The 18,036-nt window shown below is 39.5% G+C and overlaps 1 protein-coding gene across 7 annotated transcripts in view; it reads right to left on the bottom strand.

Annotated features, from left to right (window-relative positions):
* Window positions 1-18,036, bottom strand: part of PPP2R2C (protein phosphatase 2 regulatory subunit Bgamma) — a 203,731-nt gene that overhangs the window by 16,555 nt on the left and 169,140 nt on the right. For all 7 annotated transcript variants that reach the window (XM_064449100.1, XM_064449103.1, XM_064449102.1 and 4 more), the window contains 2 exons: window positions 16,762-16,926; window positions 1,606-1,775 (listed from right to left, as the gene is read on the bottom strand). In XM_064449100.1, the coding sequence (XP_064305170.1) occupies window positions 1,606-1,775; window positions 16,762-16,926 (335 nt within the window). The remainder of the gene's footprint in view (window positions 1-1,605; window positions 1,776-16,761; window positions 16,927-18,036) is intronic.

The raw sequence follows: 18,036 nt of genomic DNA, 5'->3' as shown, positions 1-18,036 counted from the left end.
GCAATGCATCCGTATACTCTTTACAAGGCACCAGATAAGTATTTGAAAATGAAATGCAATCCACAGATTAAAATAAGGCAGCAAGAAAACTGGTATATTTGTAGGGTTTTTGTTGTTGTGGATCTTTCTTTTTTTAATAAGCTTCTAATTGCAATCATCAGTAAAAAATTATATTACACTCATTTTCCACATCTTAGCATGAAGAAATATAACTTTTTAATTGGCCCCACTGTTGGGTGTCAGACTGATTTAAAGGTGGCCAGCTTGTTTCACAGCTACCTACATGAGGAAATAAAAGCAGATGTCAAAGTCAAGACAAACAGGTTGGCTTGACCAGCTATTCCTCTCCAGGGACAAGGTTGCCTATTCCATTAGCATAAGTATAGAATAATATATTACCTAAGTTCCTAAAATCTAAGATATGCTTCTGTTATGTAAAACAGTCTCACCCTTACCCTCCCACTTCATTTTCACAGCATATCAACACTTCTAACACATTTAGCATTACAAGTACTGCCATTTTCAGAGCAAAACCAATTCTGTAGTTTTAAAGGCGTACAGGCTCAGACTTCCCAATGCTAACAAGAGACGCTGAAGAGTATCCGCCAAAACGTAATGGGTGCATAGGAAACCACTGGTGCCCACTTTGCCTACTAAACACCATGTTATTGATGTCAAATTTTGATTGTTTGACAAGTCACACCACCAAACTCTCATTACATGTTATTTTAAAACCAATCTTAATGATAGTTGCTCTGAACTCCTGTAGCTCACAGGCCATTATACAGACACAGACAACAAGGGATTGTTCCAGCAGTGTCACAGGACTGTCTCTGCGTAAGCAGTATGAGCCACATAAATGACATTTTTCCTAGTTTGCGTGCTCTTCTGTAGTAGCTTAACAGCTTTTTCTCATTGCGTTTTCGTAACAAGCAGTTTCTGTGTCACAGATATATTTTCCTTCTTCAGGGCAGAGTCAAAAAATGTATGCTCAGCCCTCTATTGCCAAATAGAACAGATGTCAGAGTACAAACTCAGTGCTGGCTGGAGCCACTGGCATTTTGTCTGGATAATAGCACAATGAATTCAGGCAACCAGATGCGTGTGTCTGGCATTCACAAACTGCTGTGTCAGTGGTGATGTTAGGATTTAACACTGATTATTTCTAGAACTCAGCACAAGGGAGAAACGTGTAGATGAAGTTTTAAGCAAAAGTTTTGAAATGACAAAGGTGTAAACTCTCAGCAGTCCCAGCAGGAACAGAATGTGGAGTAACTCACAAAATCCTTTCCTCAATTTCATTTAAATGTTAATTGTGAAATACATAATTTGAAAACACACCCCAAAGTGATTATTTCCCTTGTTGAAGCACTAGTTCGTTCAGGAGCCCAGTTCACAGTGAGTGTTACCGACTCCACTTACTGCTGTTGAAATTGCCCTTTTTCAGCTACAAGGGTGCCGCTATAAGGTTTTCAATCACCTCGACTAGCAGCTCTCTTAGCTAGCCAGTACTCAGACCAAGCAATGAGATGTTTAGGAAAACATTCAGTTTCTGAACAGAGACGCTTTTATATTGTTGCATTTCAAGACATAAGAGATATCTACCTGGTATGTTTCTACAGGCTTTGTTTCCATGTTCAGATCCCAAACCTTGACAGTGAGGTAATCTCTTGTTAGCATGTATCTACCGCTGTGACTGAATTTGACATCTGACACTGAAGAGATAATTTCTGAAAAAAATGATCTGTTACTGGGGTCTTCTGGTTCTTCATAAACTGTTCAAAGAAAAAGAAGTAAGAGAGAAATTAGAATTAGAATTTCTAATTAGAAATTAGAATTCTGTAAAAAAATGCTCTATTGTACAATCCATACCGTGTTTCTTGTGAAACAATGTACTTCAATGTACCAATGAACAAGATGTAGAATTAATTATACGCCCAGAACTTAATGTCTTCTTTTATCTTTATATAAATATACAAACTGTAAGCTTTAAAAATTACAGTAATTAACCTTACAGCTATGGGCCCAAAGCATCACTTTGGGAAATTACGTAAATGCACCAGTTAGTTGACTACAGCTACCTATAGCAAGGCAGTTCATCCTTTCCGGGGTCCCCACATCCTGTTTCCTGACATAACCAAAATTCAGGTGTCCCTGCCACTTGAAGGGTGTACATGTGGTCTCACAACAGTCTTGGCATCCGTGGGAAGGGTGGTTACTCAAAGCCTGCCCTGGTTGCCAGAACCAGCTGGCCAGTCTGCAGGCTACTCACTGGTCATGTCTGGTACACGCTGGTTAGCTGATCTGTGTGCTGCTCGATCCAAGGAAGGCGATCATGAAATATAGCTTACAGTACCTCCATACAGGGAAATCTAGCTCTTGTAGCTGGGAGGTTGGTCATCCTTGTTCAACTGTATATGATAGTGATACTGGGTGACTCACATTGAATTGCAGGAACTTGAAACAAGTGGTATTAGTGGGCTCTACTTCATTTGTTACAGGCCAACACTCACCAAAGTTTCTTCATCCTTCCTTGGGAAGGCTGCACTAACTCTACCTCTGCCTACCAGCTGCCTAGAGCAACTCTTTTGCCTTTCTGCAAGTACCTGTGGCCCTGTGATCCAAATGAACTCATATGGTGAGCTTTAGTAGAAAGTCAGGCTTTTGGGGTCTTTTCGGTTCTCAGCAAAATCGGTAGGGTTTTGGCATGTATGTCTAGAATATTCTTTGAAAATTGGCAATTTGGTGAGTGTCATTTTCAAGTTTCAAAAGCACATGAAGAAAAGCCATGTGATGAGGCATGAAAATGTGCTGAAAGTAGAACAACTTTTTACTGTCAGTCTGTCCTGGTTTCAGCTGGGATAGAATTTATTTTTTTAGTGGTAGATAGTTTGATGCTATGTAGTAAAAACAGTGTTGATAATGTGGAGATGTTTTAGTTGTTGCTAAGTAGTGCTTACACTAGCCAAGGACTTTTTCAGCTCCCTGTGCTCTGCCGGGGGCACAAGGATCTGGGAGGGGGCACAACCGGGACAGCTGACCCCAACTGACCAATGGGATATTCCATACCATATGACGTCATGCTCAGTATATAAAGCTGGGGGAAGAAGGAAGAAGGGGGGATGTTTGGGGTGATGGTGTTTGTCTTCCCAAGTAACCGTTATGTGTGATGGAGCCCTGCTTTCCTGGGGATGGCTGAGCACCTGCCTGCCCATGGGAAGCAGTGACCGAATTCCTGGTTTTGCTTTGCTTGCACATGTGGCTTTTGCTTTACCTGTTAAGCTGTCTTTATCTCAACCCACAAGTTTTCTCACTCCTGATTTTATCCCCCATCCCACCAGGGGGATGTGATCGAGTGGCTGTGTGGGGCTTGGTTGCTGGCTGGGTCTAAACTGCGACACAGTGAAAACAGAGTTTTTTGTGTAGTCCACTGGAATATTTCTCTCTCAATTAATTTATCTACGGCTATGATTCAGACTGTTGAAAGCAACAAGGCTACAGTTTTCATCAGGTGAAATAATGTTTTGCTGAAAGTTAAGGGTGAGTACGTGGGTGAAGTATGTGGGGTAATGCAAAAAATTATGGGCAATTTTCTTTGGGGGTGGGCAGTGGAATGCAGCCAGGCGTGCACATGAGAATAAGGTCTATATTTAAACATGTACCACATATCTAAATGGTAATGAACTATTTCAAAAAGGGGGAAAAAAACTTTTCAGAAAATTAAGAACTTTAAATAGCTCTTTAAAAATTTGCCTAGACACTCTGCAAAGCAGGTATTTTGTAATTATCCTGTCAAGATTTTCAATATAAGTCTGATGAGCACAAAGCAATTATCATTTCTCATACCTCTTCCCTTTAATCTGTCCAAACTATGTACTCGGCTGGCAGGAATTTAATCCTCCCAATTATGATGTGAAGTTGCTATTAAAACTGGGAAAGAAAAAAAAATCCCCACACTAACTGAGCTATACCTTCATTTATAGCTGAGATATATTTTCTTGGCTCTACGTGTCTCATCCAACTCCCAATGATTAGGAGAGGAGTAATATTTGTACCTGGATACTCTGTATTTTGTTAATTAATGAGATTAAACCATTTCATCCCTTATCTGCACTGTTTATTGCTTTTCTATCCTTCCCACAGTAAGTATTAGAAAGACTTAGATTAATTAACTGCAGAAACTAGTGCAGGCATGAAAGCCTCATATCACTACAGAAAGATAGATAGTGGTAGAAATTTTAGTAGCAGCAACTCTTTGCAGATATTTCCTATAGTCAGCATAACCAAGCCAGAATTGTCACAGGAAATTAAGCAGCAGCTCCCAGTGCTACAGAGAAAGCTTAGCAACTAGCAGCATATGCCTGAGCAACGAGAACAAGGCATTGGCCTCAGAAAATGAAGGTGAGATACACTGTCCTTGTGTCTTAGCTATTTCTGGTTTAATATCAACATAAGGTTATGCACACACTGCAAAAAAGCAGAGTCTTCATTCAGTTTGGCTAATGCAAGTAGAGTAATTGGAAACAAGGCAGCAGTGACAGCCATGTGACTTGGACTTGAGTTCCGGCAAGCAATTCCAGTTCAACCCTGGCCTCTTCATGCTGACAGGAGAAAACCTGGTGCTAGCCCACCATTTGCAAAATCAGGTTTGCCAGCCTGCACTGGAAACACATTTTCTGTTCATTACAGTTCAGACTTACCTTTTGGAGGTCACTCTTATGCCAGGGGGCAATCAGCATCCAAAACACAAGACACCAAATCTAGGTTACTTTTCTACATCTAAATAAATCTTGTTAGACCAGCACTTGGAATCAGAACTTTACTGAGATTCTATTACAAATTCTATTAGACCCCTTGATTAATTTCTTGATTAACTTCTTAATAACTGTTTCCATGAAAAAGGATATTTAAATTTCATTAATATTGTTCTTGATAACCTTCACAGTGCTAATTATAAGAAAGACACAAAGTTACCTGTCTACTTGCAAACTAATGAACACTGGAATCACAAATGGTGTGGTGCGCTGAGCTTTCACATGACACTGCTCAGGCTTAAATATGACCTTGATGACAGGACTGTGGAATAGAGAAATATCATGGGATTATAGAGGGAAGCTGAGCATATCTCTGAGTACAGCCAGTGTTGGAGAGGAGCCTCCAAAGAAGATGCCACTCCTGCCCTTAGTCCACTGGCACATATATAGATAAGCTGGGAACCCTGCTTAGGGAAATAAAAATGTTCAATCCCCTTCTGCATGGCTTGCTGCTCACAAGTTAAAAACCAAGCTAGCTTTCACAGAAGTAAGTCCAGACTCCAGAGAGAAGGATGGGTTGGGTGAAGGATACTTGCCACACCACTCTTTTCCTGAATCCTGAAGAAAATCTGCAGCATAAAAATATGCTTCTTTCTCAGAAGGAATGGCCACCTGATGGAAAACAAACTCTCAGCTTTTGTAAAAAAAGATTCTTAGTGTTCCTTGAATTTCTCTGATCTAATGTAGACATGGAGACTCTCTTTAGAATATGTGGATAGAAAAGGCATCTCTAGGGTTCTAGGGTGTGCATTTATCATGCAGAAATATATGCAAATATCTAAAGTGGAAAAAAAAAAGCCAGGAACAGCTAGAGTGGAGGGAAGGTCCATCCCACCCAGTTTCTCTACCAGACACTGGCCAAAAGAAAGCAGATACCTCAGGCAGCACCTACAAAGTGTGGTGCACAGGCACTTCCCACTAACACCCTTGAGTGTCACTCTGCATGTCGTAGGTGCTGCCACTGCAACTTCCCATTTATTTTAATATGGGCCTGATTCCACAAACCTGAAAGCTGTGTTTTGGACAGGACACATCCAATAAAGAGAAAAACCCAATCTTCAAGTTCAATTCTAAACAACACCTAACGGCTGACAAAAATCAGGGCTACGCACGTGAATGTAAGCTTTACACATAGTGTTTCGTAGTTTTACATTCATTGCCAAAAATGTCTGATAATGTGTAGACTGGAACGTCTCGCTCTGCTCAGCACACACCATATGAATTGCAAGGGCCACGAGGTGCGAGTGCATGCTTTTAAATCCCACTATAATGGCCTCAAGAGAGACTTGGTAGTCACTGATACTGTCTTCAGCTTTGCCAGCTACCTTTCGCTGCTGTACGATATTCCCGTTTCCAAAATACGTAATTATGAAAGAGGGATATCAAACAGCTAGGAACATAGCAAAGTGGTAAATCAAACAGCACTCCTGTGCACACGTCACCAAAAAGTAGTGAGTAAATTGTAACTAAAATATATTTTAGGAGTCAACCAACCATTATTCCTACAATAGCCAAAAATAACTCAGCCTCAGAAAATATAAAAACCCATGTTCTCATAAAAAGTTTTTCTCTTTTATTGCTCCATTTCCAAAGACGCACATTTTTGATTAAGACACTGGTATTCTCCAGACTCTAGCACCACTGAAAACTAGCATCTTGTTTGCTGGGCAGAACTTTAATCATTGCAGGGTGTAAATTCTGGCATATGTGAACTTTAAAAAATAATAATAATGCTAAAAATGGCTCATATGGTGGGCGCAGTGTCAGAACCCAATATATCATACCAAATCCTGTATTCCTCCAAAAATCATCGCCACAAGGAGTATGCAGGATTCTCTACATTATAGTATGGGACCTTGGGTAATGCCTCAGCTGAATTTTCAACGTTTCTTCCATTTCTCCTTTTCCTCTTACCTTCACTTCTTTGCCTGGATGAAATAAAACCAGAAACACTCACAGCACTGCTGCGAGGCAGATGGTTCCAAAATACAAATACGAATAATGTTTTTAAAAACACAAAGAAAAATGACCCATTTAACGGGAAAGCAGTAACAATATCTGAGATAATATAGGGCAGGGGTTAGAAAAGCTATCTATCTAATATAATGAAAGTTTATTTGGAGCTACTTTTAATTTTTGACCTGAATTTGTAAGTGTATAATGGATTGATGGAATAAAAGAAATGTCAACTGTATGCAGTTAAGCAAATCTTTCACTGCTTTTAGAAGAGAGAAACAGAGTATAAGCTTTGGCAAAATTTTGTTATCACGGCCTGTGCACTTGACGATAACTGCAAGGGTTTACTGTGAAATATCAGTAAACAAAACAAAGAGAAAAAGAGAACTAGCAAGGGAGAAGACGCTTGATGATAATGCTGTGTACTCCTTAAAGCATAAAGATATGAACCTTGAAAATTTCTGTTACTGCCAACCAAAAGCAGAAGTACAGATAAAACCAACTTTTTGCTATTACAAAGCCAAATATATTTAAAAAGAAAAGCAAAGATGAATCATGCTTACACTTATTGCAGAACATGTGATTATCTGGGGTGAACAAAAACAGAACCAGGGAAAACTTGAAGATGAAAGCTTACCAGCTCCACAGATTTGGTAAGAAATTCCATCATTCATAGGATAAAATTATAAGCAGCCTTAAAAAGTCATTCCTTATAGCAGAAAAACAAAGCTTCCTCTGAAGCTATTTTCTTTCTACTTATGAACAAAAAATAACCTATTAAAGCTTTTTTCTAGAGGATATTGTTACTAGTTCGCATCCTGTCCTGAAAACTTCTGTTTTTACAGCATTTGAGCGCTGTTACTTAGAAATACTGCACCATGAAATAACTCCCTCCTTCCCTCCAAAGATAGCAAATGGCTTTAGAAAATTGTCCAGCTCCTGTCAAGGTTAACAGCTACAAATGGGTGAAGACAGTTTTGGCAAGCCTGGAAAAAGAGGCAGTGGGGTTAATGAGGAGGGAGAGGACCACAGAGGCCAGAGCCAGAAAAGATGCTGGAACAAGAGAGGGAGAATAATTTTCCTTTTCATTATCGAAGCATACAAACAGGCTGCAGTTAGGCTGAAGTAAGGACTTATTACGGATAACCTCTGGGTTACACACGTACACACACATCAAAGTGTATTTCAACTGGACCTGGAAATACAGATATAGTTGCAGGCCAAACAATTTATCATCTGAATTAAGTCTCTCTTTCATTTCAGAACCCGAATGAAAATGGCTTCAATACCTGATTAAAAAGTACTGGAAAACAGTACTTGGAAATGTATGGAATTGCACCCAACCTGACAGACCAGCCACAGCAACTTGCAAAAGGATCAAAACCCAGTATCACAGAATCACAGAATCCCAGGCTGGAAGGGACCTCAGCAATCATCTAGTCCAACCTTTCTAGGACGAGCACAGCCTAGACAAGATGGCCCAGCACCCTGTCCAGGCGACTCTTGACAGTGTCCAACATGGCCGAGTCAACCACTTCCCTGGGGAGATTATTCCAATGGTGACTGTCCTCACTGTGAAAAATTTCCCTCTGGTGTCCAATCGGAATCTCCCCGAGAGCAACTTGTGTCCATTCCCCCTTGTCCTCTCCATGGGACTCCGTGTAAAAAGGGAGTCTCCGTCTTCTTTGTAGCTACCCCTTAAGTACTGGTACATGGTGATGAGATCCCCTCTGAGCCTCCTTCTCTCAAGGCTGAACAAACCCAGCTCTCCCAGCCCATCCTCATATGGCAGCTTCCCAGTCCTTTGATCATCTTGGTGGCCCTTCTCTGCACCCCTTCCAGCCTGTCCACATCGTTTTTGTATAGAGGGGACCAGAACTGTACACAGTACTCCAGGTGTGGCCTGACAAGCGCTGAGTAGAGCGGGATGATGACTTCTTTCTCTCTGCTGGCGATGCCCTTTTTGATGCAACCCAGCACCCTGTTGGCCTTCTTGGCTGCAGCAGCACACTGTTCACTCGTGTTGAGCTGCTTCTCCACCAGGACCCCCAGGTCCCTTTCCACAGAGCTGCTCTCCAGCCAGGTGGATCCCAGTCTGTGCTGCACTCCTGGATTATGTTTTCCCAGGTGCATGACCTTAAACTAAATATGTTCGGATAGCTAAATAAACCCTTTTAAACATTCTGTTTTCTGGAATACATGGTTATACTAATTAAATGTTTCTCACAAAACATGATCCTATGCTAAAGATCTTATAAATACAATTAACTATAAATTAACTACACTATAATATGCTTAGATGGGAAACTAGCACCATTCCCCAGAACAGCTGTGATTTGCTCCACAATATATATTTCATGAAGTTTAGTATAAAAAACCTAAGCTGAATTTCACTGAATTTATATAAAAATACTAATCACATTCATTTTTTTTAAGTCCATGACACTTGTTACTATCCTTCAACACAGAAAATATTCTTATTTTTGTGCCATTTAATTCAAGATGTGCTCAGATCTTGAGCTATGTGGTCTTATCTCTAATGTGGTAGAGGTCTCAAGAAGACAGAAAAATGGGCAGTAACAATGACTAGAAGTAGCAAATTACTTCCATGCAGAGAATTACTAAATAGACTAGGACTCCTCAGCCTAGGAAAGACTGAGGGGTTTGTAATTAGGAGTGGCATGGAAAGGATGAATAGGGAACGACAGTTCACTTTGTACACTGTCTCTTCCAATCAACAAGTAGGGGTCACCAAGTGAAACTAGGAAAGGGTAAGTACAGAGCAGATGGTTCTTCCTACCCCGCCTAATTAAGCTACTAAAGACTTCACTGAAAGACAGTGTGAATGGTGAAAATTATACACAGGTTCAAAAGTAACTGCACAAATTCAAGGACAAAAAACCCCAAACATCATTTAGGTATTGTTAAGTGCAATAAGTTCACTCTCACTAAAGTCCCTGAACCCCAAGTTTCCAACTGCAAATTGCAGAGGCTAACGATTATACACTTGCTCTGTTCTTACATTTTCTGCTGATGTTGCCACTGCCCACTATCAGAGCCACTAGTGGCCTAGAAGGACATCTGGTCTGCCCAGGTATAGTCATTATTATGCACTGTTTAAAATCTACTTTAGGATTTCATACTAAAGAGTTCCTGAGTTCATTCTAAGTGAGTCAAGACCAATTGCAAAGCTCCCTTTGAAATTCATGGTCTTTTTATGCCTTTTAGCTTCATTGTTTATGATAACAGTTTGATTTACCACTACTACTCCATCTTTCACTATCTCTGAATGTTTTATTGTTTTGTATTAAGCCAATCGTCTCATACATTCACCTCCTTCAGAAATTCTCTTTCAAGATGAAGATGGTCTGCTAATGCATCAATCTTGCCTTCATGTTCTACATGGATTAATATGGTTATACCTGTGTGGGAACTTTTGAGTCCACCTTCATAAGCAATCTAAAATACTATTATTTTATATGACGTATAAACAACTAACCACAATTATTCAACATTTTATATTACCATAGCCTGTAATTTTTTATCCTGGTTTAAACTGAAAAAGTAGTGTCTTTTTATATGCCAATTTTCTATTTGTTTCTGTATTTCAGAGGGCACCTCTTCATGCCCTGGTCCCTTGCACATCGTTTTCCTTCTTTGAGTAAACAAGTTTCTGAAGCTAACTCCATACCACAAGACTGAAATTTCACCTACCATAAAGCATTCCTTTATCCAATGACCCAACATTAAAACCAGGCTTCTCATCAATACCTCTAGAGAGTATGGCTTTTAAAAGTGGAGCCTCAAATCAATATTTAAGAATCTGTTTTACCATCTGCAGTGAGTTGCTGCAGCTTGTCGCAAACCACAAGGGACAGTGCATTAGTGCTGAAAGGCAAAACCAGATCAATAGCTAAAGATCAGTGGGTGGGAGATTTGCTACAGAGTTGCTTATATTAACGTAACTTGGCCAGTGAGTTTGTTAATAAAAAGAAATGGTGCTAAAGAGAGCAAGGAAGTGAAAAACCACAAAGCTAATCTTGAAGATCAAGCCTCTTTAAACCTCAGTCTAACAAAGACTTATGTGCGTGTTTAATGCCACATGTTGTGAGCAATCCCGTGGGGTTAATGGGACATAAAACTACTACTCCTCTACAGCCAAATTCATTCATAAGTCTTTCCGATCTTGATACATAAGGGTAGGGATAAGTGGGTTTTTTTCCCCCAGTGAAACAGGATCTTGAAAGAGTAATGCTGGTTTCACAAGACATTGAAAAGCAGTATTTGTTGCTATTAAAAACTAAGCAAACAAGACAGGAATTTTAATAGACTGAATAATTAAAGCAATCTTACAGCAATTATTTGCTTTATCTGTATGTGGTTGGGGGAAAGGGGTTAATGAAACACCTCTTCAATCATAAATCATTTAACATTGCTTCAGGCTTTTATCTTTCCTCTTACTGTTTGATAGCTAGAAGTACATAAATCAGGATTTTTTCTTCTTCTTGATTTAATTTTAACATATCTTGCACAACTGGAGGAAATACTATATAGACATAATTGCATTTCCGTAGAAACACTTCTGAATTTTCATTAGCCATGTTTTAAATGTCTTTATTGTACATTCATGCAAACTGAGCAGAATGGAAGCTTTGGAGCCCATGCTAAAGGCAATCTTCTACCAAATTTCAATGGGATTCCTGCACAAGGAAGGATCCCTTCCAGGATCTAGTTTAGCATGCGTGAAATTGTAGTAACAGATCTTTATTGACAGTCATAATTACAAAATTATCAGGATACAGGCACATTTTTTCATTTGGGATATAAAATCAGCAATGAGTATATGCTTTGTAGTGCACGCTTATAAAATAAATCCAGAATTAGGATAAGGAGAACAAGCCTTTATGAAAGCACAGGGTCAAATCATTATGGAAGCTCAGACAAGTTTCACTCCTGTCACATGAAACCTTGCAGATTTTGCCTGAACTGGACATTACTTTGACAGTGGCCTCTCAATGGAAAAAGGGAGAACGCCAGCTGTCTTTCTCTCAGATGAAAACCTGACATGAGACCAGATGCAGAAATAAGAAGCATATTTTAAATGTAAAGCTCACATAAAAGAAAAACAAGTTGTCTCTTTTCCAGTCATACAAAACGCATCATTCATTTGGAAAGGTCAATATTAATTAGCAAATCCAGCAGAGATACTCTGTCACAGGCTTTTTGGTGCATCTGGTTGCTCTCTGTTGCAAATGAAAGATAATCCATATTCAGTTAGAGGTCTGAAAGCTGTCTTGTCTCTGAAATTCCAACCTCCTTTAAACGATTGGTAAATATAATTAATTTAGTGTCAAAACTTCAACACATTCAAGCAGATTATCCTTGATTTCTGTTTTGGCTCTTACGCAGCTCTGAATTCTTAAGTTTAAAATCAAAGGTAATCCCCCAAAAAACAGCATATAACCAAACTGAGTTACATGCCAGACTCACAGGTTAGTGTCATTTATCCTTGGGGAATGGCTGGCATTTCTTTCAGGCCTGGATTTTAAATAAAAATGCAGTAAAGGACTCTCAAGGGGAAAAGACACCACCACCATCGTTGGGTGGCATCTTTAGGTCACAAGCCAAACCCCAAATTCACTCTGGATTGCTCCGAAGACCATTTAATACTTTTAAGATATTGATTACCCATCCCATGTAATTGGGAAGGCACCAGCTGAGATGCTGTGCCCCTTTCAGGGAAAGTCCAGAGAAGGTGGCCTCTAGGATTGCCTGCCATCTACAAATGCTTCTTTGGTCAAAGGGAGTGAAGGCTCTAAATGGCTCCTATAGACCCAGATGTCAAAAGCTTGTGAAGTCTGTGTGGAGGATGGAAAGCATGAACTAATGGTGACAGAGGCTAAGTGCATTATGTCACCCCGAAGTCTGTACTTTAAAGACCACATGGCACATGGAGAAATAAACTTGAAACTGCAGCTCCTCCTTCCTTGAAGTATTTTTGTTGTAAATTTTGCACAGGGGTAATGCATAATTAGAAATAGGTTTTTAGTCTACAAATACACATTAAGAAATGAACACTACAAAAACCCTTAAAGCAACATATGGCATTTAAATAGATTATAATTTCTGAAGTATGCAATGACTTTAAGATATTAAGGCTATTACACAGAATATCAATAAGAGTTATTCTCTTGAGTGACTAATTTCTGTGTTGCATAACTATACAGTTTCTATTTACCACTTAATTCTGAATTTAATAATTCTGATGAGCTACTGAAAAAGCTCTTCATTTTTTTTCCGACTTCACATGCTCAAGCTCAGTTTTCTTTAGCTGCTTTATTAGACGATTTGCTGAAACAGCCATATGTACCTATCCAGTCTACAAGCTGTTTGGAAGAATGGTATTATCTCCATGCACATTTATAAAGGAGCTCTGAACATAATATTAGCAAGAAAAGATCAAAACCAAATTAGCAACTATTTGTTAATTGCACAGTTACACATCATACTGCTGTAAGTATTTTTTAGTTAGGATGCTCTTACTGCAACAGTATTCTTAAGCTTGTCTTCTTTGTCACCCGAATGAGAACTTACAAAATTTGGGTGGGAGGTAATTCTTTTATTTCTTGCATGTTCCCACCTAACTGTTCTAACAAGGAATACTTCTGCAGCTGTTAGCTTCCCTTGTTTCGCTGCTGTCACCAATTTCCAGTATACTGCCTTCTTTCTACACTGCATTACCATGCATGTTGCCTGAATAACACCTCAAAGACAACCTTTGGTTGTTTTGCCATGCACGCTATTTAGACGACAGCTTCTATACTATTTAAATTAATTCCCTATTTCTTGATGCTTGAGTCTGACTTTCATACCTGTTTTAAATCTCTACCTATACCCCATGAACTGCAAGAACACCTTCTTCCTTATTCCCTTCCCTCTAATATTCTAAATAAGCAGGGACATGCATCTCTTTTTTCACCTCCTCTCCAGAATATTTTGATGAAATTCTCTCCCATTACTTGCGAAGTCTGATAATACCACAGAACAGTATTATGGATGTATCTCCCCTATGGTTACAGATTGGGCTTTCCTGGATATCCATTTGTAATGGCACATGTGTTTTGCTTCTGATTGCTTGCCCAGCATTGCATGATCTATTAAAGAGGTGTTATAAGAAGCAGTTTCAGGTAGTCTGTTAGAAAAACAACACATTTTATCACACCTTATCAGTATCTCAATGACCATTTAAAACTCAGCTACTGACCTGATATTCTGGCAATGCCTTATGGATGGATTTGGTGGTCTAGGACCATTTTTCTAAGGGACAAAGTCCCCATTACAACTCGTCACACAAATTGGCACCTTGCTAATAAATCTCAGCATAGGCACCAAGGATGAGTAGATACGGAAGAAGTCTCTTGTCTCTTCCACGTCAGAGCCATAAGAGATTTATAAGGGAAATCTTGTAGTGTTGCTGTCACTAATGCCAAACAGAGAGGTTTTGCCACTGAGTTTAGCAAAACAGAAATCTTCAATAACACTACAATTTATTAACATCCTGTGTCAGTGACTTACACTGCAGATATTAGTATGTAATTTATTTATACAGTATGGCTTAGTAATTATTCATGGCACTCTCTAGACTTGTACAAATGGAAGGGTCCTTCCCCCAAAAGCTGCAACTGACTTTAGCCCAGCTGTATATATTTGGATAACAAAGAGTCTGAAAAAGGAGTAAAACCAAAAGTTCACAACATACGCTCAGCATCCAGGTATTTTTTTTTAAAGTTTTACATTGTTTCTTTTATCCCTAAAAATATGTACATCCATTACAATCTCAGAACACCACATACTGATATTAGACTGAATTAAGAAAGTAGGGTTGCATGGCAGACATGAGGGTTTACAGTGACTATGGTTGTAGCTGTTTTGGTTGAGAAATGAAGTGAGTTATGGGGAAAGGTGGAAAGTTGAGCTGAGCTAGGGGAGTAGGGTACTGATCATGCATATGCACCACGTGTAAAGCAACTGTAAAGAGGAATCAGATGCACAGTGAGGGTACTAGAGAGACAATTGTGCAAATATTTGATTTCCCAGACTGATTGTTTTTTATGATATATCCTTTTAGGTTGCTATGGGCTTTATATAATTAGTTTTGCTTGCCTCTGAGAGCTATACTCAAACCACTCTAATCAGCAGTACGTGGGCCAATTCCTTTTAACGCTTTGGAAGTTCCACCATTGCTGTATCAGTTTTGTATTGTACACACTCAGCTTCTCCATGAGCTTGACTTGAGCTCAGTGCAGCAATGCTACATTAAATGGCTATTTTCTAACTCATAGATCTGGAAAATGGGGTTTAATCAATGGCCATTAGACCTTGCACTCCCTTCTGGCATAAAATGCCTTCTTTCATCCAGGGTTACTCTATTGTTGTTTTAATAAGTTACAGTTGGCATTTGGCACTGAGTTACAGAGGCACAGAGGCCTTATTAGCAGGAAGAAATGAAAGTATTATGGAACAGAACAATTAAGTGGGACAGGATAACTCACAACAATGTGCCAGACTCTATCATGCTCGCATTTCACTTCATGGTATTTAATTCCCCCTACAAGTATGGGGGTACAGCTAACTAAGGCAAAACACTTCTCTGCTTAGGAAATTGTCCTGAAAGGTTATTTTCTATAATTAGAGACCACATCCTAAGAGGTTCTGAGCATGTACACTTCTCCTTGCAACCAAAAGGCCTCATCATAGGCTCTTTAGTACATTTACTTCCATTTAAAAAATAGCTTGTATGCTAAATCTGTGCACCACTTGTGTCTCACTTAAATCTTCAAATGTTTTCTTCTGCCCCTCCTGCCCCTACTAATAAGATCCGCCTACCTCAGAAGGTTCAAGTAGGAACTGAATGACATAAAACCTCTTATGTGCCCCTAGCACTAAGAGAATTTCACCTGAATTTCCTTCCCAGTGTTTCAACATGGCAAAAGAAACTGAAGACCCAGTTCTGTAAGATGGAAGTGTCCTGGAAGTCCCAGTTCTGCAGGTGGCCAAGCAGTGCCACCACAGTTCATGCATTAGGTTCTCAGCTCCTCATAGGGACAAGCCACACAACACAATGCCTTTTGTGGTTTTCAGTCTCAGAAGACCAGCAATAAACAGGTTGTTTTTAGAAGGCAAAGTGCCCAGGCTTGCCAGATTATTGGTGGGAAGAACCATATTCTGTTTTATCTAGACTATATAGAGCTGAGAGCAAGACATTGTGAACATGCATTTTCCTGCAACCTTTACTTCGAGAACAAAGACAGCCCCACATTTTAACACTTTACTTCCTTGCTCTTATGTAGGTTTCAGATATGAACTGTCATGAATGCATGGCTCCGTCTCAAAGTCTCACAGGCTACATAAAATCACTTTAGGACAGATGACACCTACACCAACACGATACCTTTTTCTTTCCCACTATCCCCCAGTATTACTTGTTACATTACTTCCTCTGTATCTGTACAGACACGTTACTGAAAAAGTACATGTAAGGAATGCTGGGCTAAATTTTTAGGGAGTCTGAAATTTTTTTAAGTCAGAAAATTCAAAGATTCAAAATGTTGAAGGCAGTTTGAACGACAAAATTTACTTGCTGCAGTACTCAGAACAGTAGTTGTGTATTGAAAACAGTACGCTCATCTACTTAAATACCGCCCCCCCGATACTTCATTTGTTAGGAATTGTCCCTCTTGCTAGAGAGTTGTGGGTTCTTCACTCATCCCTGCACAATAAGAACCACAAGGGTGATCAGTCACAGAGATGACTGTTATCAAGTTCAGAGGTAATACTTGTATAGATGAGAAAATTTTCTTCCTTTTGTGGTTTCTTTTCAACTGTGCCTGCAACGGAGAAGCTAATACACTGGGGTACACACACATCTACGTGCTGTCTGTGAATAATAAGACTTTAATGACATCTGGGGCTCAATGAAGCAAAGACTTACGCTTGGAATGTTTGTCACAGAGAGCCGATGCCCTCATGTCGCAGAGTCTCAGGGATCCTTTGCTGCTGCTGTAGACAAAGAGATTGCAGTGATGGGGATGAAACTCAGAGGCTGTAATCACTTCCGTCAGGTCCTCCATATTGGCTGGCTTTATATCTACAATGTCTGAATGGAAGTTTCTTTAAGGAAAATGCAGTTGTTTGCAGGTAAACCACGACTCTTACTGCCTTCTTGAAGGAAGCACGTAAATGCCCATACATTTAACGCTTCTATCTAAAGATATACTCATCTGTTCGGCAGTAGGGTGGTTTTAAATTTCCATACCTGCCCCATGTACACCAAACTCAGAGAGACACAGGTCAGTAATGGTTTTACAGCAGATGCCATTAGTAGGTCAACATTTATCCATGATGTGCAAACAAAAACACCAAAGAAACAGTATTCCAGGGGACATGGAATTCTCACCTTCATTAAAGCTACAGAGAGCAGGTAGCTATATCTCCTGTAGCTGCTATTGAAATCACTGCTCTATCCCAGATAATACTGATTGATAGGGAACAATGTACAGCTCAGATCTGCTCACTCCAGTAAAGGCTCATTGGCTTTTATGATCACAAAACTTAAGCTAAAAAACCCACATAGCATAAGTTAAAAGCCTCAAACAACAAATGTACTTTTTGCAAGGGTAAATGTGGCAAACACAGAAGCATTTATGCAAATAGTTATGTGTGAATATATGTTAAAATAATATAATTTCAAAAGAAATTGTGCACAGTATTGATTTTGTTATTTGGATACTTGTGAAAAAAGTAACTGAAATGGCCTTCTTCGGTTTTTATAAACGATGCTCACTGCTGAAATCGATATGAATTTCTGTGGCTGAGAACTGTATATCCGAATCATTTAAGTGAACATATCTGGAACAAAAATGCATCAAAGATCTAGTTTCCCAAGCACAAACCTGTCAGTTGGATCACCACAGATTATCGATATGAAGTACAGCTCACCTAGAGCCCCTCCAACACATATATATCCACTCATATATATTACCTGCCTTGGTGAGCTTAAAAACCAGGATCTGATTAGCATGTACTTAGAGGAGAAGGCCAGCCTGTGGAAGACTGCTTAGAAAGAAAAGAATGAAAGAGTCCCATGAGGGGCCTGTACAAAAGCAGTAGGTGTAGAAGTATAAAATGAAAGAAGGATATATATGTAAAGCAGTACATTTAAATAACATTGTACATTTTCATATGGCCCTCAGCCATCCGCTGTAGA

The sequence above is a fragment of the Phalacrocorax carbo genome, chromosome 4, assembly GCF_963921805.1.
Source record: "Phalacrocorax carbo chromosome 4, bPhaCar2.1, whole genome shotgun sequence".
NCBI classification, from domain to species: Eukaryota; Metazoa; Chordata; class Aves; order Suliformes; family Phalacrocoracidae; genus Phalacrocorax; species Phalacrocorax carbo.
This window is presented reverse-complemented; position numbering and strand designations above follow the sequence as displayed.